At 36.9% G+C, this 23491-nt stretch overlaps 1 protein-coding gene across 1 annotated transcript in view; it reads left to right on the top strand.

Moving 5' to 3' along the window:
• The first annotated feature begins 501 nt into the window (after positions 1-501).
• LOC145983637 (histone-lysine N-methyltransferase NSD2-like) overlaps positions 502-23491 on the top strand; it is a 327048-nt gene continuing 304058 nt past the window's right edge. The window contains exons 1-4 of the mRNA XM_083116701.1: positions 502-539; positions 1481-2505; positions 3701-3829; positions 10956-11112. Of these exons, the coding sequence (XP_082972827.1) occupies positions 502-539; positions 1481-2505; positions 3701-3829; positions 10956-11112 (1349 nt within the window). The remainder of the gene's footprint in view (positions 540-1480; positions 2506-3700; positions 3830-10955; positions 11113-23491) is intronic.

The raw sequence follows: 23491 nt of genomic DNA, 5'->3' as shown, positions 1-23491 counted from the left end.
TTTCGTATCAACCTCATGGGATGCAATGCTCCTACATGCCTGAGGCCTAGGGTGGTCGCCCACTTCACCCACCCCTTGCTACGCCAATGGTTATACAACCTCAAGGCACCTGCACCTAGCAGATATTCAAATATTTCCATGCGTAGTGAAATATAATAACCGTTGGCAACACTGACAGTAGTGCTCGCGTCTACCTGCAAGAACTACATTGAGTCTCATGGGTCTTCTTAAGAGACGCAAGTAATAGAAAAATCTGGCAGGCATCGATGCCTGTGCACAACTGTGACATAAAGCTCGCTTGCGCGATGTTGATCACCTGGGCTTGACATACATGTTGCATATTATTGTAGGCGTGCCTCCTCGCGGACTGTTTTTTTTTTTTTTCGGGTTTTGTGCAGAGGTCTGCTCACATTTATGTGGATTTATGGGTCAAATAGTGATCTCCAGATTTTTGCCATGTTTTTAGGCATTCTGGATCACTTTATATTGGTCTGAATTAAAATGACGAACACATCGTTTTGGTTTAGTTTTTACACCTGGTAAATCAGGCAGTGATCTACCACCAAATGAATCCCCCTCTTCTCTTCAAAACTTCTCGAGCTCCTGCTCCAAGCGAGTTTCTCCCCAGAATGAATTCTGTGAATTCATTCCCTTTGGGTCAATTGGACCACAGTAATTTAGTCAAATGTTAAGTATGATTTTTTAAACATATCTGTTTGATCCATATTATTAAAATATATTAAAAACTTACGTTTTGCGAGTATCTATAGATACTCGCAAAACGTAAGTTTTTAATATATTTTAATTTTATAATTGTGAGTAATTTGCACAACTTTCATCATGAATTTGATCCATATTCCATACAACAGAAATGAAATTCACTGGAATAACTCACAGCAAGAAACTAGTTCTAAATTATGAAAGAAACATGACATTGACATTTTTTTTAGACATATTTGGCTCGAGATACAACGAGGCTGTGGAATGAGTAGAGCCGATTCATTCCCTTTGCTGAAAATCTATGAAGCACACTAACTGCTCCTCTTCCCATAGTGTTACAAAACTTGCTAAGTGTTACCGACATACTGATGCCATCTGCTGACTAGCAAGCGACTATATACGAATAGTTTGAGTAAAACTGTAAAAATAAATTGACCACATAAGCATAGTTAATAAATAATTGTGTTTCCTATTTTCATTCCCTTCATTCCGTTGAATAACAGCCCATGTTATGTATAAGGACTGTAGGGTCCCCAAATTTTGAGATTTTAAAATTCAGTGTGTGCCAAAGATAAAACTTGTTTGAATTTCATGTCTTACTCCTCCTCCTTACTTTACCCCGCTGCATGAGATATTATTAAATACATGGATATACAACTGGTATTCATGATACATGTAGATTTATGTATAGACATGCTCTTTTTATGTACATGCATATAAATTAATGTAAGAACACTAAATTTTATGTATTTTCTTGCAGGAATGAATGCGTGAAATGGTTTAATGAGAAGTATCCAATTTTTGTTGAAACAAATGAACAAACCAAAAGTGATGCTATGAGTAAATCATCTAAATCTCCATCTGTAAAGAGGGTCATGAAGACAGATGATACAAAGAAATGCAGGAAGGGAGTTGATATAAGGAAAGACATGAAGGGAAATGATGTAAATGAAGATATAAAGGAAAATTATGTAAAGACAGACATGAAGAAAGACAGTGTAAAAAAAGTCAGGATGAAAGATGGTGTAAAAGTAAAAGTAGAGAAAGTGTCAAATGAAGAGCCCCAAAAGTTGGCAAAGTGTTCTTTGAAGAGAAACGGAGAGAACATCAACAAGGACTCTACACCAATAAAAGAGATTGTAGTGAATCAAAGTGCAACTCCAATTAAAAAGGAAGAAGTAGCTGAAGAAAATCCAACTCCAGGAAAGAAGAGAAAATTGCAAGTAATTTCAGTCGACTTCAGAGTTTTTCACTATAGGTTAAAAGACAGTCTAGCTCTAGATTATCCTAAAGCATCAGAGGAGGAACTATTTAGATTTTTGGAGGGTAATTGGTTTATGTTGAATGATGTAGCAAAGCGAAGCTACCCTGCTAATTTCTGGCGCACTCCTCCTGATCTTCCTTTTGATATTCAAAATCCCAGTATAATATGCGAAATTAAAAAAAATGAGACTAGAACTAGGAGAGAAGAGAGAGAGGCTATTGCCAGATGTAATTCTGCTATGACAAACCAGGCAGAGATGAAAGAAGAAGAAATTATTCATTTCTGTTTCGTATGTGAAACACACACAGGAGAAGAACGCAGCTGCAACCTCAAATTTAAAGATGCAGTTTGTGATAAGTTCTACCACCTGGATTGCTTGAAGAGTATTCCACATGTTCAGTCTAGTGGGAAGATAGTTACATGCCCCCGACATCTGTGCCATACATGCATATTGAGAGATGTAAATATTAAATTATTGGACCTTGTGACTTGTGTTAAATGTCCAACTACATATCACTTAGGTAAGAAAAATATTTATTTTGCATATAGACCATGCATTAACACTCTGCTCCCCCCCTTTTATTATTGTGATTACTTTGGAAATTTCTTCTTTCAACAGAAATACATGAAGTTAATCTTTACATCAAGTAATTGAACAATGTATAGATTTAAACCTAATTTAGAATTTCTAGAACTGCAAAATCAAGGATTAAGTATGCCTTAGAAACCAGTTATATTTTTTGTGGTACATACAACTACATGGATTTGCTTCAATGACATTATAAATGGTTGAAGTTAATTTACTTTATCCATTTTATAATCACTTATCTTAAACATTTGAAGTAGAATATGTTTGCTGGGTGGATGCTTGTGTTAAGCCTTGAGGTTAGCCAAAGGGAAGCTTCTATGGTTTAACATGGTGACAATGAGACAGCTTGGGGGTATAATTCATAAAAATTTTGCTAGCTGGGGGTAATACTATCCCCATGCATCCCCCTCACTTCAAAAACTATTTGTATTAGAAAATCAATTAGTTTCTATAGTACTACTTCCATCAGGAGGTTTATTGGTTTATTCTTAATTCAAAATGCTTATTGACATGAATTGTGGAAATATTCTTCCCATTACTTATCCATTAATGAACAGTGCTCGAAGTGATTGGAACTGCATGGTAGATAACAAATCCCACCCCAGTTGAATTTATGTGAATGCTTACCCCACCTCCTCCCTGTATTTCAATTGCAACTTAACAGAGTAGCAAATGTGGGAATTTGTTTCCAGATGCAGTATATCAGTAATTGCACAGGATGGGAATTCAGTTGCACTAAACTTGTATTTTTTATTCCTTTCTTGCAAATTAGGCTTTGTATTCTTAGCACTCTTATAGTGCAGGAGGCCTTAGAAAGAGCGTTTCGCGGGCTAACAGCAGACGTCGCTTGCACACTATTGCCGATACTCTCGTGTCATCTGCTCCTCAGCCGAACAAACAGGCCAAGGTAGCAAGAGGCAGAGGTCACTCACCCTTCCAGAAGGGTGCAGGGAGCTAGCTGTGGCAACCGGGCTCGCTCATTCGCGGACCTGATTGGTTCTCGCAGACACACCCCCATATTGTCGTCTGCTGTAAGCCCGCAAAGCGATCTTTCTAAGACCTCCTGCACTATAGCAAGTTGAAAATGCTTCCATATTTCATATTTTTACAGACCTATTTTCTTCCAGATGCATATTGCATTCCTGCTGGTACTGAAATTGTAGATCAAAAGGAAGGAAAGATTTTGTGCATCAAACATTTTGAAACTAACCGAAAAAATCACATCTATGTTGATTGGTGTTTTGTTTGTGTAAAAGGTAAGTGAATGCTTCTCTCTATTTGTTGCACCAAGTATTAGTTAACTGTGCCATGTCTAGCAATATTGTTATGGATGATTCTTTTTAATTTCCCAGGGGAGGAAATTTAAACCTAACTGAAATGATGAAACTTTTATGATTCTTTTTTTCAATCTTTCTCTCTTATTTCTGGTCATATTCAGTTTCATTTCAGTGTAACATAAAAAATGAAATCATTTTCAACCTAAAGGACTGTTTGATTTTTTTTTCTGTGACAAGTCTCCTGAGTCAGATTCTGTAAGCTGTGAAGTCCGTAGGTTCTCGAGAGGTTTTGCATGTCTTTGGCATGGATGGAAACATAGAAAATGCACTATTGATATGCAAACTAAAAATAAACATGGAACTTGTTATCATAAACACAGAACAACATTCAAATGCTTTGGATTCATTTCTTCCTATGTTATATGTGTCACACGTTACTTCACCGCGAACCCTCCTTCAGAGATTTCAAAATGTGTTAGCATGTGAAGACACAGATCTACCTCATTCTAGCTCATTTGAAATGTAAGGAAATGGAGAATATCTCTCTCTCTCTCTCTCTCTCTCTCTCTCTCTCTCTCTCTCCCTCCCTCCCTCCCTCAACGAGTTTATTCTTATGATCACTGCTGGTTTGCTGCAATATTTCTATGAATGTTGATTTCGGGACCACCTATATGGGGTACATGTGGTTTGTCTAATTATTCAGACTGAGGTGGGTGAACAAAGAATTTCACTTCAAGTTCTAAATGCTGAAAAGTTGCATTATACAAGTAGTAATGTAGAGGGGAAATAATCAAAAGTGACATCTTCAGTTTGCTCATTAACCTTAAATTTTTTAAAGTTTTTCTCAAAATATTCACTTTTTCAATTTTTCCCTTGTATAATTAATTTTGTAAATAATCTTTCCATAGCAAGTCATTATTTGACTTCATAGGAGCATATATTAACAAAAAATAAGTTTGAGAGTGGAATTCGCTTCCATATTGCTTTCAAGTAGCTCCCCAATTTTCCTCACGATGTTGAGCCAACACAGAAGTTTTGGAGCTCCTGCCAGGGATCGAACCTTGAACCTGTCATACCAAAGATGAGAACGCAATCATTTGAGCACGTGGGAATTTTGTTATATCCATTGCCATCATATATCCAATTTTGCACACACAAATAAGATTACAAATTACAGTAGATATGTGCATAAAATTACTTATGTATCATCATCATTCTCCATTGTGTACAATCCGATGGCACAATAGACTCGGGCCTGTCCCATAGGATAGTGGTACTAAAGGGTACTAAAGGGTGCCGGCTTTGATGCTGGTATAAATTATATATCTACATGAGATAGCTTGAACTCATTACATAAACATTTCATTTTCGCACCATTGTCATACTGGTACACCTGATTCCAGCACACCTTTATATCTAAGCCAATGGAAGAGGGTTTTCTCTACTTCTCAAAATCAAAATTTACAAATCTAAGAAGTAAGGACTAATGACATTGTTCTTGGTGTCTCAAATCTAACATAAGAGAAAATCCATGGATTTTTAAAGACTCTCTAGATGCCATTAAGTTAATGAGTTCATTCTGCATTTAGATTCCAGAATAATGCCCGTGAATTTTGCAAGTCTATATCAGTTGATTTTTGGTGTCTACAGGAGAAAATAGCTGACTTCCGTGGTGGAGTGGTTAGCACATCACACTACGATGCCAGGGGTACTGGTTTGAATCCCAGCCTGGGTATTTGTAAGTGTCCTTTCATCAGTTTCATCACATCTTCACTCATCCCCATCTTTGCAATTAGTCAAAATTAACAGACAAGTTAAGTAAAATAGACCAACTCAATCAATACAGCAGAAAATAATGTTCCCTTCCAACAAGATTATATATATATTATATATATTCTATATATATGCCTATATGGTACATTATATTAATAGTTTGGTAATTGTTAATCGTTTGATAGAAAAATCTTAAGTTTTTGTTTTCACACCCAAAAACGTCCCTACCAAACAGAAAAACATACAAAGAGAAATATTTTTAGGCAAAGTGATTTGGGGAAATATATATAATTATAATAGCTTGGTGTTGGGGGGGGTTGACTATCACCAACTCACCCCTTTTTTCTATTTTCAGTTCACCTCAATTACCATATTAGAGTTTTTCGTCATACAGTTGCTAAAGAATGCATTTCGACAAAGTAGCTGAATGCAGAGTCGATGCAACATACCATACTCTTCTCGATAGCTTTGCCATAAACTATAAACTGATAGTTACTTGAAAACCTCCTAAGAAAGAATATACAGTTGAAAAAATTACTTACCATCTTCAAAATTATGTTATTTGTCATGTACTAGAAACTTCGTGGACAAGATGCTCAACTTCTTTAGTTATGAGTTGGTTCTAGAAATGACTCATATTCAAATTAACCTGCAATCTTGCCAACTCTTGTCTGGTAGGAATAAAATGGACTTCACCATATTGGCAACTTGTCTTGATCTCCTCTGTTATTTGTAATATTGAGCTGAAAGTGGAAAGACCACTGCATTCTATGTTAGGAATCTGTGTAGCAGTGCAATGCATACCAGTAGGGAAGGGGAGAAAGTAAGCATGTGGAGCAAAACATTGCATGCTGCAGCAAAAGACTGGCAGCTGCAGTCAAGTTTTCCCCTCCATGCACTCACTTACCCTCTTATGCGTTCATTGCTCAAGCCCTCTGGAGTCACTACTTGTGTAGAAGACTTGTTTTGTTTGCCTGCTCTAGGGATTCCTGGTACAGAGTGTACAGTAGTTCATTTGTCTTTTACATTTTAATAAGTTGCCATGTAGACATTTACTTGAATACCTTGATCGTGAGACATCAGTCCCAAAATGTTTTTTTTTCTTGGAAATTATTGGTGGACAGTTGCATAATTGTGAGAAAGTACTACCTTTTGTCAATTGTGAAATAATTCCGTCTATGGACATAGTGATAACAAAACAGGCCTCAGAAAAGCCCAACAGTACTTCCTTGATATTGTCTAAACCATTCAGAATGGCGAGTGTCTAAATAATGTTGTTGTGATAGATCCAGATCCCCTTTGTCATTCCTGATGGCTGAAAAGTTCTAATTGCATTTCAACAAAGGACATATGTATATTTCAACAAAGAGCCCTATGAACGGCCTGAAACTTTTGGCAACATACACTGTAGAAACTTATGCACCAATTCTAAACAGTTACATTATGATAATACTTCGGCATCTAAACTATGAGTGCTCTAAATTAATAATTAAAATAATTATTTATGGTAATTTTGAACCCAAATTTACCTTTCCATCCCAATAGAACATAAATTCTAAAGTCCCTAATTGAAACTTCACACAAACCCTGGGTTTTCATGAACGATCTGGGAAAGTTTTTGCCTGTAGTTTCTTATCAGTTTAGAAATATAAGATTGTTATGAAGTTACAAACTCAGTGAACCAACAAAATAGTTTTTGTGTCAATTCAAAAAATGTAGAGCAAACTAAAAAATTAATTTTTGAAATAGGGTTTTAAAACTAAGAGATCTGTCAAACAAAGTGTCTCTTGATTCCCTATATTTATCTTTTATTTTTTTACAGTTTTACACTAACTCCCTTAAGTTTGCTTCTCCAAAATCTCTTTTTTTGGAGGAGGGCACTGAGAATATATTCGTGCTTTTCAACAGATTAATTTATTTCAGTTTGAAATAATGTTTATTAAAAATTATATTCTGAAGATTAATCTGGTAAATCTCTTTGTCCCCCTAGATGTTCCCTTGGTTGAGAATCACTATTGTATTGCATTATGAAAAAGTGTTCACAGGGACATTGGAATTTATTTTGTAGTGGGTTTGCATTGCAGGTTTTCAAATCAACAACCAATTTTTGAAACCACTTTTTACGCACACAAAGGTCACTAAAATGAAAGTGAGACTCATGTATTAGGGTTATTGTGTCAGGATGCAAGCTCTTATCATAGGAAAGTGCTGTGTGCTCATGAGGCAAGTTAACTCATACAGTTGTGACATGCATTTGTCCAAACAGACCCTGTGAGCAGTTATACAATTTTTGAAATTTTTGATGGCTGAAGGTGTTAATGGAGCTGAAATGCATCATCATATGAAGGATATGCACGAGAATGAGTTGCTGTCATGGTGTACATTGTTCAGCTGGTGTAATGGCAAGAGTGTGCAAAGATCTGCTGCAGTGCTTCCACTGGGAGGTCCTCGACCAACTCCCTATAGCCCTGATCTGTTGCCCTATGAGACACTACATCTTCAGGCAATTGAAAGAAAGCTATAAAGGGCCACAAGTTCACTAATCATGCTTGGGTCTGAGCAGCTGTTGAAGTCTGGTTCCACAGCCAACCACAGACATTCTTCTCTCAAGGTATCCACAATGTAGTGACTTGCTAGGACATTTGCTTGAATCGACAAGTTGACTACGTGTAGTGGATATGTAGTCCATGCATCACTGTTACTTCACATATTCCAACCAACAAACCATGCTGGGAAAAAATCTCACTTCATTTGGGTGACCCTTCATATAATTTATCTATTTATTTGATAGATATTCATTTCTGACAAGCAATGATCATTAAATTAAGCCACCAATAGATGCTCTGCTTAAGTGGTGATTATTCTTACTTACAGCTAATCTGTGATAAGGAGATGATAAATATATCTCTCCTTTGCCAGTTACTATTATTGTACCACAAGAGTTTCCAGGTTGTTCATATCTTTTCATGAGCAGATTAGGGGGAGAGGAAGTAGAGAAATGAATCTGAGTGATTTTAGCTATTGTCACTAATTGTGTGATGAGGATGACTGCAACTGTCACAAGTTTAGTTGTTTAGATAAAACTTCATTCTACAATAATACATTGGAGTTTAGTACAATCAGAAATGAAAATCTCAGCAATGTTATCACATCACTTGAGCCATAAATTTATAATGAAAACTTTGTATTATTTACTATAATACACAGTTTAGGAGTGGTTCCTTCAAAATGGAGGCATTACTAATTTTCTGACAACCGTAAATTCAGCAAATTCAAAGATTTTAAACTGAATTCATAAAGCTACTAGATACATCAGTTTGACTCTTTTATGGCACATGAGCAAAATCAGTAATCATGTTTCAAGGTGATGGATGGATTTTCTCTGTATTGAGTGATAATTTCAAATCTATGTGTATACCAATATTGAGAGATTGAGATTATAATATGAAACTCTCAGCAATTGTTAAGTCATCTGCTTAGGCTGCATTTTAGTAATGGAGACCTTGAATATGGTGCATAGTTCGATTGTGCTGGAATATCAAATATAGAGCAAGTCATCAATACTTTGACTATGCCAATTGCCTTAAAAATCACATATTTTGATCTATAATTTTCATAGCATCCAGATAACTGGTATTGCATTTGAAAGAAATCAGTCCAGGCATTTCAATGTAAACTACTGTAACAAAACTGTGGAAAAATATACATGTAAGAAAGATTTATCTTTGAAGTACAGCTGGGATGCAAACCTAAGGAATTAGGGGTCCCACTAAATTTGTTGTGAACATCATTTCTATAACAGAAATCCAAAAAACATATGGAACTGTTGCTCAGGTTACTTTTAGCTATGCAAGACTATCTTTTTGATGTTTTTTCCACCTTGAACTTTTTTTTACTGGGAAAACTCAATCTCACTCAGTGCTCCTTGGTCAGAACCACTGCATCCATGTAATGCAATTGAAGATAGAAGTGAAGGGATTTAAAGTTTCTGGTTCCCCTCCTTCCCCATTATTGTGACATGCAACCACACTTGTACATATGGTAGGTTTCAAAGGAATACTAGAAACAGTAGCAGTGAATTCCTCATTACACTTAATTTACTGAGATTTGTCTTTGAATCTTATGTGCATATGGATTTTCATTTCACATACTAGTTGCTCTTCGCTGAAACTTTAGTCCACGTTCATTAACTGCCACAACATTATCTTTCCAGTGTTTTTTCAAAACCAATGGCAAGTTGAAAAAGATGTACTGTTTAACCAGCGATCCGAGAGCTCCAGTTGGCAAAATGCCAAGAAAAAGGGGAAGTTGGCGATAGGAAGCCAGGCGCGAGAACGCCGCTCGGGGTTGCACGTTGAACAGTGTTACCAATCTGCGAGGATGCTTATCCACCAGAACATAAGTAACGAAAACCGAGGGACATGCACAACCATGCCGTTTGTCAATTTTAGGTTCACTGTTGGTATTGAAGAGTTGAATCTCGATTAGTGTTATTGTGCTGTGCTTTTTTTTTTTTTTTTATTATTATTATAAAGACCTTGAGAGTAAAACGTCGCAGTGAATGAATGGATGTCTAAACACGACAGGCAAAAGTGACAACATCGCTTTATGGAAAAACAGGTGGTGGCCATGGACGTCCGCAGGATTTTTTCCAGGGAGGGGCAAGGAAGGTTTTTTTTTTCCAGGGGGAAGCAAACAAGGCACATTTTCTCCAAAAATAGTGCTGTTTCCTAAAAACACATTGCTTAAATTTGAATTTATGGTGATCATGCAATAATTAACACACATTATTGTGGCTAAAATGAAATTATATGTGCGAAATACATAATTTTTGGATGACTTTAATTTTTCAGGGGGGGGGCGTCCCCCCTTGCCCCCCCCCCCATTCCGGACGCCCATAGTGATGGCTCGAAACCAGATACGAGTCCAGTCGGCTTCCTCTGCGGTTGGGTCAAAGATGCCGAACTGGCGCTACGTTCAAGACTTCAGCTTTTGCAAAGACGCCTCTCCACGGCCAGAGCACTTCCAATACCTTGTGTCAATATTCTCCGGTTGGCAACATTGCTCTCTTCCCCCACGTGACACTTGCGCTGCTCGCGTTTCAGGGAAGCGGTTCCGCAAACTCCCCCAATTTACGACTGGACTCTTCTACTTCGGGCATGCGCAGAAAACTCGAGAGCTCTCGGATCGCTGGTCAAACAGTAGTCTCCCTGCCCCACTGCTTCCAATGTCACTGAGTGTTTATGATTGATTATTGATTCTAGAGACATTGGTATTGTTCTTTCTGAAAGCATAATAGTAGTAATCTAATACTTCCATTACTTTCTTCCAGGTGGTTTCTTAATCAACTGTCAGACATGTCCAGCTGCATACCATGCAAAGTGTATTGGGATAAGCCATCCAGAAGGAAGTTTCCACTGCCAAGATTGTCAGTCTGGTAGATACCTGATGTGTGGTGAATTTGTCTGGGCAAAGTATTCATATTGCAAGTATGTCCTATGCATTTTACTTCCTTAGACATATATTGTTACGAAATTTTAATGCATCGATTAGGATAAAAGCAATACTCATATTTTAGTATTTGTGTAGCAAAAGATTGACCATGATCAAGAGATAACGTAATCCAAATCACTGGTATTCATTACAGTACATATATGTTGAGAATCATATATGTACTCTTCGCAACACCTTATTTGTCTGCCCTGAAATAATTCAAAGTACTGAATTCATAAATTTGGCACTTCAGAGCCAACATATAGTAGCCAGCTTTCCAACAGTTCTTCTTTGCAAAACAAAACAACTCTTGTGACTTTTTTTTTCATTCATTCACATTCCATGAAGTTAGAAACTATAAATCAGCATGTACATTTCATTGTGATCTCATCTGAAGACAACTTATCTATTTTGAGAAAGTTCTTTGTTTGAAGACGTTAGCCAAGGTTTCGAAACATATTTTATGTCATAGTTACTGAACAGAATACTAAGATAAAACTGTTTTGTTTGCCCACGTACATTCTGGTATATAATATTGATTTGTTGTTTAGGTTTATGACTTGATTGTTGTTGTGGAAACTCGAGATTTTGTGAAAGGTTTGATTCTGTTCTTTGTTTCCACATGTTATTCTCAAACTCAGTCAAGTTATTGGACAAAACATTTGAAACTATGTTACTTTGGTTGTCTGTTTTTTCTTAGTTCTTTTTAAAGTACGCTTTATGCACAGATAAGCTAATCAAGACTGGCACTACAATTTAAAGTGGTATCAGAACCACTATGCAATGTTCCGCAACTGGGGTTTGGACCCGGCATCCCCTAATTATGTACAATAAAACAACATCATCACTATGCCATCAGGGAGTTCAAAGCTTACCTTCATGTCGAGTATGGAAATGGATTTTTGAGAATATTCAAGAAGAAAGTTGTCCACTGTAAATATTCCGTACCCTCTGGGGCTTCTCCTTCCTAAATGATGCTCGAAATTGTTGCTGTTAAAATATTTATCAACAGAGTTATCTTATAACCTAAGAGGAAGATAAAAGAGACTAATCAATGAAATTTTCTGTACAATACAGATTGCAAGATATTTCATGGAATCAGCTACATCCGTTTGGTCATGTGGGTGTCCAATTTTATGAGACGAGGACACGCTTACTCTTACGATGACAATTATTTTTAGTTATAACTATTTTCTTTAACAAATGTTTTCTGTGACTTACAAGTCGTATGTTTCGCGAAGAAAAGACTCGATACAGAAAGGTTCTTTGTTTGAAATTTTAATTTTCCGTTTGTTCATTCTGGAGCTTGGTTGAAAGATTCTGTCTGTCGAACTCTTGTGAAACATGCCTCAACTGAGAGTTTAACTCAGTTAGCTGTGACATAGTATTGTGGTAACTTCATCGTCTCGTAATCAATGTGATTCTCAGTAGTCACATGAAACAGTGGTTTGGATTCCACTTTAAACTGTAGGTCCAGCCCCAATTAGCCTTTCTGTGCATAAAGTGGACTTAAAATAACAATTCAATAAATTAATTCAAGAAATACCTGTAGAATATTTACAGCTATCATAAAAAAAACAACAACTCAAAGACATGTAAACACTCAGCACCTTGTTTCTTTCTTCAGGGGGATAAGTTCCGTGTGTCCAAGTTTTTTGTATTATGTCATGAATGTATTATTCTGTTCAACAAGCTGAGGGGAGTTAGAAATTCTGCATTCTTGATTTTGAAGTCTCTTCACTGCAGTTTCATGTGCAAACCCTAACACCACAACCTCATTCTTAAATGGTAGATTAATTACACATGAACCATTTTTTCATTGGTGAGTAGCTATGAAATGTACCTCACATTTTTTTTCCTCTGATGTTAAATGATTAAGAGTTAGCAACTCTTACATTTCCCAAAAAATTACGTACATTAGTATTTAAATCACAAGACACATGAAGGAGTGTGACTGAATTACCATCTACCAACATTACCATCAATTTTACCTGATAACACCCATCTGAAGACTGTTCCAATGCTGAAGGAGTACTAAGAGGGAGGAACACTTCCCAACAATAAAGGAAAAATATCAGCTCAATAAAATGTTCACAGGAGAACTCACATTTAGTATCAGCCAATTGTAAACCCCGTATGTGTCACTACGTGAACTCCCCTGGTGCTTAGCAAAAACAAATCAATATTATCAAGTTTGCCCAGTCAGTGATCACAACAGGTTCATTGAATGAACAGTGTTCCATAAGATATAAAGGTAAAGTGTTCCCCTGTGCTTAACACCATGCCATGAAGGTGTATAGGGGGTGCGGAGGTAACGCCCCACACTTTCTTGATCCGGTCGTGAGTGGAGGTGATGTGATCAGCACCATGCCCCTGACCACCTTTACCCCCCCAGGGTTTCCGCCAGGTACCCATGTTATTCGATGCTGGGTGGGCGCCGGGACCGCTTCCAACGTTAGAAAAGTTCCCGGATTTGAACTGGCCAGGGATCAAACCCAGGACCTTTAGCATGGTAGTCAGATGCGTTACCGACTGAGCCACCGTGGCCACCGTTCCATAAGATATACACATATCATTCTGATCATGCACAATTAACTACTTGTATGCTAAAATTGTAATTTTACAAATTTGCTTTTACAAGCAAAGTACAAAAAAAGTCTGGTGGGTTGATGTCGGGTGATCGGGCTGGAAGAGTAAAGTTGTGCATTACGTTACTGAATTAGTAGTCTTTCTGTGTATTATTTTCTGCAGATAAAGTTTATTTCGTGGTGAAGAGTAATGCATGGGATGATGAAAACAGACATTGCCATCTACACCGCATGGAACGGAGTAGACTGTTTTTTCTCAAGGTACATTTATTTTTCTTGCATAAGTAACAGTGTTGTATGAAGATATACTGGGTGGGCCAGACTCAATTAGGCAGTTTTTGATTAGATGTTATTTTTATTTTTTCTTTATTTTATTTTTTATTGACAAATGTTAACAATTCCAATGGCTACAAAATGGTTACAAAAATGGAATCACACACACATAAGTCATTGATTTTCAAGATAGTGGTCGACCTGGATACCATGTAAGTCTACACAGGCTTGTACATGCAAAGCAACATTTTCACACGCCTTCCTACACATGTTAACCAGAACATTCTTGAACTCCTGAACAATCACGTCACGCATGTGTTGCTCACTGTCAGTGGGATTAGCATACACCTTGTGTTTGAGATAACCCCAAAGGAAAAAGTCTGGTGGGTTGATGTCGGGTGATCGGGCTGGCCACTCCACAGGCCCTCGACGGCCAATCCAGCGATCAACTTTATTCACAGCATACATTATGATGCTGCCATCTATTGACAACAAAATGTACTTTCAATTTTTCCATGTGCTGTTGGATTGATTGTTTCCTAAGGTTCTAAAACTGCCTAATTGAATCTGGCCCACCCTGTATACTATTCCAATTTTTGCTTATTTGAAGTACAAATAACAAGAAAAGAAAAAATTCTGACAAACAGGTGAAAAATTACTGTGCTACAAAAATATCATACACTGACACAAACAATGAGCTTCTTAAAATTTCATGAACAGCAGTGCACGTAGATACACTATGTAATACAATTAAAACAAATACATGACAACTAAATGCTCACAATAATTGGAAAGCACCGTGTGTTTCTGTCATTATGTTACATAAGCTAATAATACTTTACGAACAATTTACATGACAAAATCAGTCTCAAAGGTAAACATATTCTCTGTTGCTATACAAAACGCCTCCGCAATACATTAATAATATCCAATTCATGAAGAAATTAGCCTATAAATACTTACAGAAACAAAATCTGTTTCTGTACGTTATGTGTAGGCCTCCCAGAAATAACCACTTCCAACTTGCCACAAACACTGCATACGTTACATACAAAGGTTACCTCGTTTAGAAAGATTCTCCTTCTTGATCAGTTTGCTGGTGAGTTTTTTGCTTCCCATCTGATGTCTTCACCTTCCTTCTGTTTTGAGCTTGGATTATTCTTGTGGGATTTCGGATCTGCATTGAGTGTGTGTGCTGTGGATCAACAAGTTCTGGTAGTAGACACTCAACATAGAATTGTTGTAGCTGCGATTCCATATTCTTCTTCCAGAATTTATCATCTCTCTGGATGTATTCTATTTTAACATCTTTCTGTGTCCACAGACCAAAGAAACAATACCTTCTCCCTGTGACATGGAGTTGCCCCTGCACTTGGTAATAGTAATTATGTGTGGTGTTCACGATATTGGCGTTAAGCTCTTCCTCAAATTTCCAGAAAGTTACTTTCTTCGTCTTGATGGCATGTGCAGGTGTTACATGTTTGACAGAAAAGACACACTTAATTTCGATAATTCCATCCTCACCTACTAGGCTGTCTGGCGATGCTCCTAAATAGGGAATGGTGGGGTCAACAAACAGGCCGCACAGTATTAACGTCATGTTAACCTCCTTTTCCACATGTTCAATGGCAGTGAGTTCTTTTCCTTACCGTACCGCATTGCTTCACAGTCACAGTCACTGTAGAGTAGGGTTTTGACTAGTTTCTCTAGCAACTTCGTGAAAAATCCTGGGCTGTTCTCGGTGCACATTTATTTGTGTAGGCTGTAAAATGGAGTGTGTGTGTAATGAGAAACCAGAGCAGCGGAGCATCTAACCCCGTAAGACCTCTTCAACCCATAGTTCACTCGTTTTCCACCAAGAAACTTTGCTATTATGGAGTTCAACTGTTCCGCAGGGTTGTTGTCCAAGTTCTTGAGGAGACTTCTGCAGTGAATTGTGAGTTGACCCACTGCTTCCATGATGAGCAGGTACAGACCGACTGCCTGAAGTTCGGGAACAATATTAATTCCTTCTGCAGATTTTCCAGAGCAGAAGTAGCCACGCTCAACACAATGCAAATGTTCACCAAACACATGGCTTGGCCCGTTGATAATATCTTTATACAACTTTGTATGTTGACAAGCAGATGTCAAACCATCCTGACTAATACGATGTTTCATGGCCTTTGTCACTGCTCCTCGTTATCTCAGAATGCTGGATCCAATTAGTTTTCTCAGGTGAACATACTTCAGTTTACTATTAGTGCTTATAAAACTGTTTCTTACAATAATTCCACAGTAAGTGATTAGTACACTCTATTTTTTCTACTGTGACATCGGTGTAAGGTCTGGCTTCTAGAATTTTTGCATACATGCTGGAATTTCCATCAGCCACAAGAGTAACAAACTTCACATGTTTCCGTCCAGTTCTTGAAACAACGATGTGGCCGGAGCACCTCATTCCTGGATGCTGCCCTGGCCCACATTGTGCAGTACTAGTTTCTAACCCCGATATAAAGCACCTTCTTAATGTGGAAGCCAACGATGGCGGCCTGTGGAACACAGAGTAATGTAATTATTCACATGACGATTTGTACACTTACTAACAGTAAATACATTACGAATTTCGTAGATATCTCAAAATAGCAATTTCAAAAAAGAAAAAAAAACACCACCTTCCATCTTTTGGTGCTATTTTCTCAAACAAGCCATTTTTTTTAAACATGTTAAATTATGTCAGATTTATCTTACGTACATCAATATTAACCATGCCAAATTATGTAATGACTACATGTCTCCATAGCTGAACAGTTGAACTTATAAGTTGACCATTTGTCTTCTTTACTTCTAATCATAAATTGCACGAAATGTTAGTTTTTAATTTTCCATAAATTTTTAGAGAAAATGTACATAATTTCCATACTAAAAGTTTCAAGCAAATCTGAGACTACAATGTGAGACATAACTAATATGAAAAAAATCTTATCTAATTACATTATAGCAATGTCAATCCCAGTGACACAAACTTTAAATGTATGAATGCAAAAAATTAGACTGATATTTCATATCTAGCTGACCAGAAGATTCAGCCCTATAATTAACACTTAGTCCAGCAACACTCAATCTTCTAATTAAATAAAACACCTTTTATAAACTGAAAACCTTTTTTGCAGTTCTATGCTTACACACGCAATATATTGTTTCACATAATACTTTATATATATTTGTTTTGAAAACGAACAAGAATCTCATAGAAATAGAAAAGGAACAAAATGTACATAATGACGAATTAGCAGTTTGGCAGTTTGGTATATGCCCTGCCTGAATTGAAATGGAAGGCACCTTTAGTATTTTTAACAACACATTGCCTGTTCTTATATATAGCTGATTCTTTGGCTTGTAGTGTGCCAAAATACAATCTGTGAGCCTACTACAATTACTGCTACAACTTTTCAAGAACTTCGTTACTTTCTAATTGTACTTACTACGCCAGACATGGAGTTGTAGTTACATCCATATGAACGCTTGGCCCAACTACCATCAGCCACCACAGTGAGCAGAGCCACTCCATTGCTGTCAACATCTCCCCTCTCCACAGCCAAAGCGATTTCCTCATCCACATCTGCCTGCATCTCTCTCATCGCTGCTGCTTCCCACCAATCGCTTATCTTCTCATGGTACCTGTCGTAAGTCACATTAGACTGACAGGAATGTCCAGAGTTGCACTGAATTCCTGAAGCTGAGATAATCCAGTACCAATTGCCATCGCACCACAAACTGCTGCTGTATTCACATCCATTCTCATTGTATGTGGGTTGTCCATGGACACTTTGAACACAGAGTTTTACATACGACATCTGAATTTTATATCACATTTGTATCCCTTTCTGGTTTCTCCAATGATGTCCATATCACTGAGGATGCACCCAAATGGTCCATGATTACTTAATCTTTGCATTTGGCCTATGAAATAGATGTCTACTAACCTACGACCTGTGAGTGTGAATGAGTCATTACAGTTGGGCATGGTGTCCTCGATACACAGGGCATTTTCAATATTTTCTTCATGTTCGTCAGTTACGGTTCCATTTGTGTTCACCCTACATGGCTTGCTGATCGGGAGAGTATCTGACACCCTTGATTGGAGTTCAGTCTGAAGTGTATCAGCTGACACATGTCCAGTCACCTCCATTATTTTTTGGGAAGCAGCTTCATCTTCTTCACTCATTTCATTGATATCGCTTTGTTGAGCAGCAGTTTTCTCCTCCATAACCCTACAAAAAGATGGAAAGATATGATTTTGCATACAATTGTAGAATTTTCTTCCTGAAATAATTTATTCGTTTCCAACATAAATCTATCGAAATTAATGTCTCTTGAAGTTTGAACAGACTCGTACCATCCAAAGAAGACAGCAAGCTTGTATAGGGTATGCAGGTATCCACACTTTCTTGACTCATTCATAGGCAGAGGTGGGTAGTCAGCACCATGCTCCGGCTGCCTTCCTCTTAGGGTCGCCCCTATCAGACCATTAAGTTTGAGAAGTCAATTTAACCCAGATGTAAGTAATTTAAAAAATGATGCATACTAAATAAATACTTACATGCAAAAACTGGAACAAATTATCTTCGTAATGCAATTTAATAAATTATTTTTATATTTACCTTAAACACACACAGCTCAAGTGGCAGTGCACTCCAAATAGCAACACAACAAGGGAATACCTCTCTAATTTGATATTGTACAAATGTGCAATCCCTTAGGAGGGGAAATATTCAATAGCCAAAATAAAAAGTACCACGTTCTCATCCTCTTATATCTTCATGTGAAAAATTGCTCTCTGTACTCGAAAAATATCTTGAAAAATCACTACTTATAGTTTTGTAACCCCTTTCACAATTCTAAGCAGGGAAAGATAAACATAAGGAAGAAACCTGTAAAATGTGCAATTTCATGTATGGTACCCTCAAAAATTCAAATTATCAAATTATATGATGTAAAACTCAAATATAATGATTCTAATAGTATCATGGACATTTTAAGTTTATTTTAGCCGCTAAGGAAAAAATACAAATAATTACATGAAAAGAAAGCGGCTCTGTGACAAGAAATAACAAGGCGCTCTATACCCTTCTGCAATTTCTCAAAGATAGAGATCTGGTGCAGATTCAGATTATAATTATAATCAGATTGTTCAGATTATTAGAATAAATAATGATCCAAAAAATTACCTTGCCATGTTCTCTCTTCTCCATTGTTGCAGCATCAACCCTTTCTTTCTTCTTTTTGATTTGCTTCTGCGCTCACTTGGATACATTCTTGATTTTTTCCTCACCTTCATGTTGCAAACTCCACTAAAAGGTGAAACTCACACGACACTTCAGTAGCAGTTACAGTCTGGCCATGGGAGACTAAACCATCTGGAAAGACTATTCCAAACGTGAGAAGGGAAGCAGATAGAAACACACTGTAAATAATGCTGTGATATTTCATCTGTGTCTGTTTGCTTGTGTAGTTTTATTTTTGCTTGCTGTGTTGTGTTCGTGATTTGTGATAGCTCTTACATCTCGTAATAAACTGTTTCGAAGGGGAACAAAGAAAATTCTGCACAATCAGTGGCATATCCAGAAATGTTTCTGGGGGGATCTGAACGAAATGTCTTACGAATAATAATAATAGTAATAATAATAATAATAATAATAATAATTTTAATGATGATATTTTCATTGAATTAAAGTAATACTAATTTCAATATATAAATTAATATATTATTATTATTATTACTTGACTTGGTAAAAGGCAAACAGTGTATATTTATTATGTAGCTTACCTGTAGTTAAAAGTAGAAACATTTACATAAGAACAAGTGCCTGGCAATTAAATTAATGTCAAATAGAAGAAGAATTGAATACTATTGCATAACGAAATAAATGTTAGATACAGTGAAGTTTCTGATTAATATTGTATACATATTGTTATGAGTTGTAGTATGCATAAACCTTCTTTGTTATATCATTCACAGCTGTATGATCCCAATATAATCCTTGCCTTCCAATAAGTTCAGTCTCTTCAGATAAAGCTAACAACCATCATATACAAGAAATGCTAAATGAGTATTGTTATTATTTATTACTTGGTAATCTTCTTGTTTGGAGGAGGGGTTCAAGACTCCCTAAATAAATCCTTTCTCTTTCAAAGCCGTATGATCTCAATCCTAATCATTGCCTTCCAACAATATAATTAGAGTTAAAATAGTATTACTTGATAAGTATTTCGGTGCTATACTTCAAAGCCGTATGATATTTATAGCTATAATCCTTCCCTTCCAGTACACGTTCAGAGGAAATTATCCATCTAATATGCAAAAATTACTAAAAGAGTATATTTACATTATTTAATATTAGTACTTCATAATCCTTTCTGGGGGGCTCCGGACCCCCAGCAAACTTGTTCTACATATTATAGCGTAATATTTGCCAAGGAGACTGGTATAATTCAAAATAATGTTACTGGTTTACGTACATACAATGTAAACGTCTAATGGAAAGCAATAAATACTTCCCCATTTGATGATGTAGTAAACGGATAGGTTTTATTTGTATTTCATTCTGAACCCTTCCACAATATGTGAACGTCTCTGTAGTTATTTTGCCGGCGATTTTGTAGCACTGAAACTTCATTGGTGTTCCTGCAGCAGACGATTTTCTCTGAGCCCACATCTTGCACCAAACACACTTGCTGCCGTCACCCATATTTTGCAATTGAACATGTCCAGTTGACGCATTCACACTTCCCTGTCGCTTGCGATCGTGTTTTGTCTTCACGAGCTATTTTGTTGTATCCTTCCGTGTTCTACTGTGGGTGGGGTTTAGAACGCTTCTAACTATTTGCACAAAGTGTCGCTACAGTGCAGGGACACTTTTACGTATTGCAAGGATTTCGTTATCCTCAAATAGTCTCAAAATAGAAAAACTGACTTCTACAGTGTTGGTAATGTCAAGTACAATGAACATTGCATGACCCCAACAAAACAGTTTTCCATAAACTTGTGTGGTTAATGAGATAATTGCATGTGAAAATTGCAGTTTTTCCCCATTTTTATGCCCAATTTACTTATTAAGCAGGGTCTTTTTTAAATTTCTGCTTTGTAGGAATTATGCAGCCATATTTTCTGAAGGATAGAAAACAAACCCCGATGTTCTATCTTTGCTTGTAACTTAAAAATCTGTTCAAAATGGAACATCTGCACTGCACATTTTCATCAAATGTATGAAGGAGCCTTAACTTGTTTTCTGCAACAGGAGACAATATTTGCAGGGGAGAAGAGCTGGTCCACTGCACATTCCTATTAGCATTGTCACAATGAATTAAACTGGTGCCATTTACCACAGATATGACATTCACTTGATTTACACTCTCTCACTTTCTGCTCTTGAAAACATAGCAGAACACCTTGTTTTACACAGAAGTGTTCATTTCTTGCATGGACAACCAAAGAAACTCCTGACACTTATCCGTACACACGGATTTTCAAAGAAAATGCTTTAATATCTGAAAGGAAATACACTCTTTTGAAATTGTTTCTTTACAATTCAATAACTAATATCATTAGGAACATAAAATCTTACCCAAATTCTGTATAACCAATGACAATAATAAATTAAATGAAACTGAAAGAGAAACATGCAATTTTTTTGTACAACTTTTCTTTTCATACATTTAATAATATAAAAGAGAAAAGTATATTCAGAGCAAATTGACTGACAGTTCAAATACTTTGATGTGCATCCTTTGGCTATAATTACTGCTTGACACCTGTTCTTCATAGAATTAACCAGTTTTCAACTCTTGTTTGGCCTTGACGCCTGCTTTATGGACTTGCCTCTTCAAAATTGCCCATAAATGCTTAATGGGATTTAAGTCTGGACTTTGAGCTGGTGTTTGTAGTAGTTTGGGCACATTCCATATTAGCCAATTCATGTTAACTCGCGCCGTATGCTTACTGTCATTGTCTTGTTGGAATCTGTAGATAGGCAGCATGTCCATTTTTTGGGCACTATGTTTTACATTGTTTTTCAATATGTCCAAATAGACATATGCATCCATGATACCATCAATAAACTGGATGGCACCAACACCTTTGGACGACATACAGCCCCAAATCCTTAATGACCCACCACCGTGTTTAACTGTTGGAACTGTGTTAATGTGATCATTGTCTTTATATGATTTTCTCCATACCCTATTTATCCCATCTGACCCATATATATTAATCTTGGTCTCGTCTGACCATATGACACTATCCCAAAATTCCTGGTCCTTGTGGATGTGCTCTTTCGTGAATGAAAGTCTATTCCTGCGATTCACCTTATTTACATACAGCCTCTTTCATGGTATTCTGCCATGATATCCATGCTTTCACAAGGCACCTTGGACAGTTTGATTGGACATCATCTTGCCAGCAACATTTTCTACTAACGGTCGTAACTGAGAAACACTTAGTCGGGGGGGAGGGAGGGGGTTTCTCGCACTCTTTTTAAAATAAAGTGTTCATCACGTTTATTCAACCTTGTCTCTTTTGGTTTTCTCCTCACATTCTGTGTTGAACCTTCCTCTCTAAATGTGTTTACCATGTATTGAACTGTGGAGTGTGTTTTATTGACTGTTTGTCCAATTTTTCTTAACAAATAACCTCTAAGGGCCAAATTTATAATAATATCCTTAAGATCAGAACTAAGTTCCTTCACCTTGCCCATTTCGAACACACTGATAGATAGACGATAGGCCTACAACAATACCTACGCCAGCATTCTGCTTGACGGGGAGAGTGCCTGCATGTTCAAACGTGTTACGAAGTTGCAAACTGCACGAAATCGCCCCGAATAGCAGTGGCGCTGTATGCGAGGAAGATTGAAACTCTTGCCTGAACTAATAACAATGTTGCATGAAACAGCGTGTTTTTCTCTTTTCACACAAATTATATGCTCTGTTTATACACTTTGAACATACATTTTTATTGACATTTGTTGGTGAAACCTTCATTAACATTAATTTCCAGGTACATATGAAAATAATTATATTTACTAGTAGATATGACATTTTTTTCCTCGGAAATTCTATGTGTACGAATAACAATGTTACATACTGTATGTAAGCCATGTATGTGGCAAAGGCATACTCTGCTTAAGAACTTCATATCACATTACATTAATCAGTATTGCCATTCGTTTTCCTCACAAGTGAGTCATGAACAAAGGAAAGTGATGTCATCCCAGTGTGGTGTTGGTCATAACAAGCTTACAAGCTTGTATACAATCTGGTACAAACTATCTTCTTCAACACCTAACTCATCTTGATATTTCTCAAAATCATGAGAGTCCCTTGCAGCAAGATCAGTTAACAATTGTTTGCAGTCACTTGAAAGTTGTCACTTTATCAACACACAATAACATTGCTGCAGTGTCCAAAGTCCTGGAATTGACTCGATTTTTTAGATGCATGATTTCTTATTTGAGTACTGTTTTTTCAGCAATAA

This window comes from Lepisma saccharinum, chromosome 2 (assembly GCF_977018435.1).
Source record: "Lepisma saccharinum chromosome 2, izLepSacc3.1, whole genome shotgun sequence".
NCBI lineage: Eukaryota > Metazoa > Arthropoda > Insecta > Zygentoma > Lepismatidae > Lepisma > Lepisma saccharinum.
The sequence above is the reverse complement of the archived record's forward strand: the minus strand, read 5'-3'. Positions and strand labels throughout refer to the sequence as shown.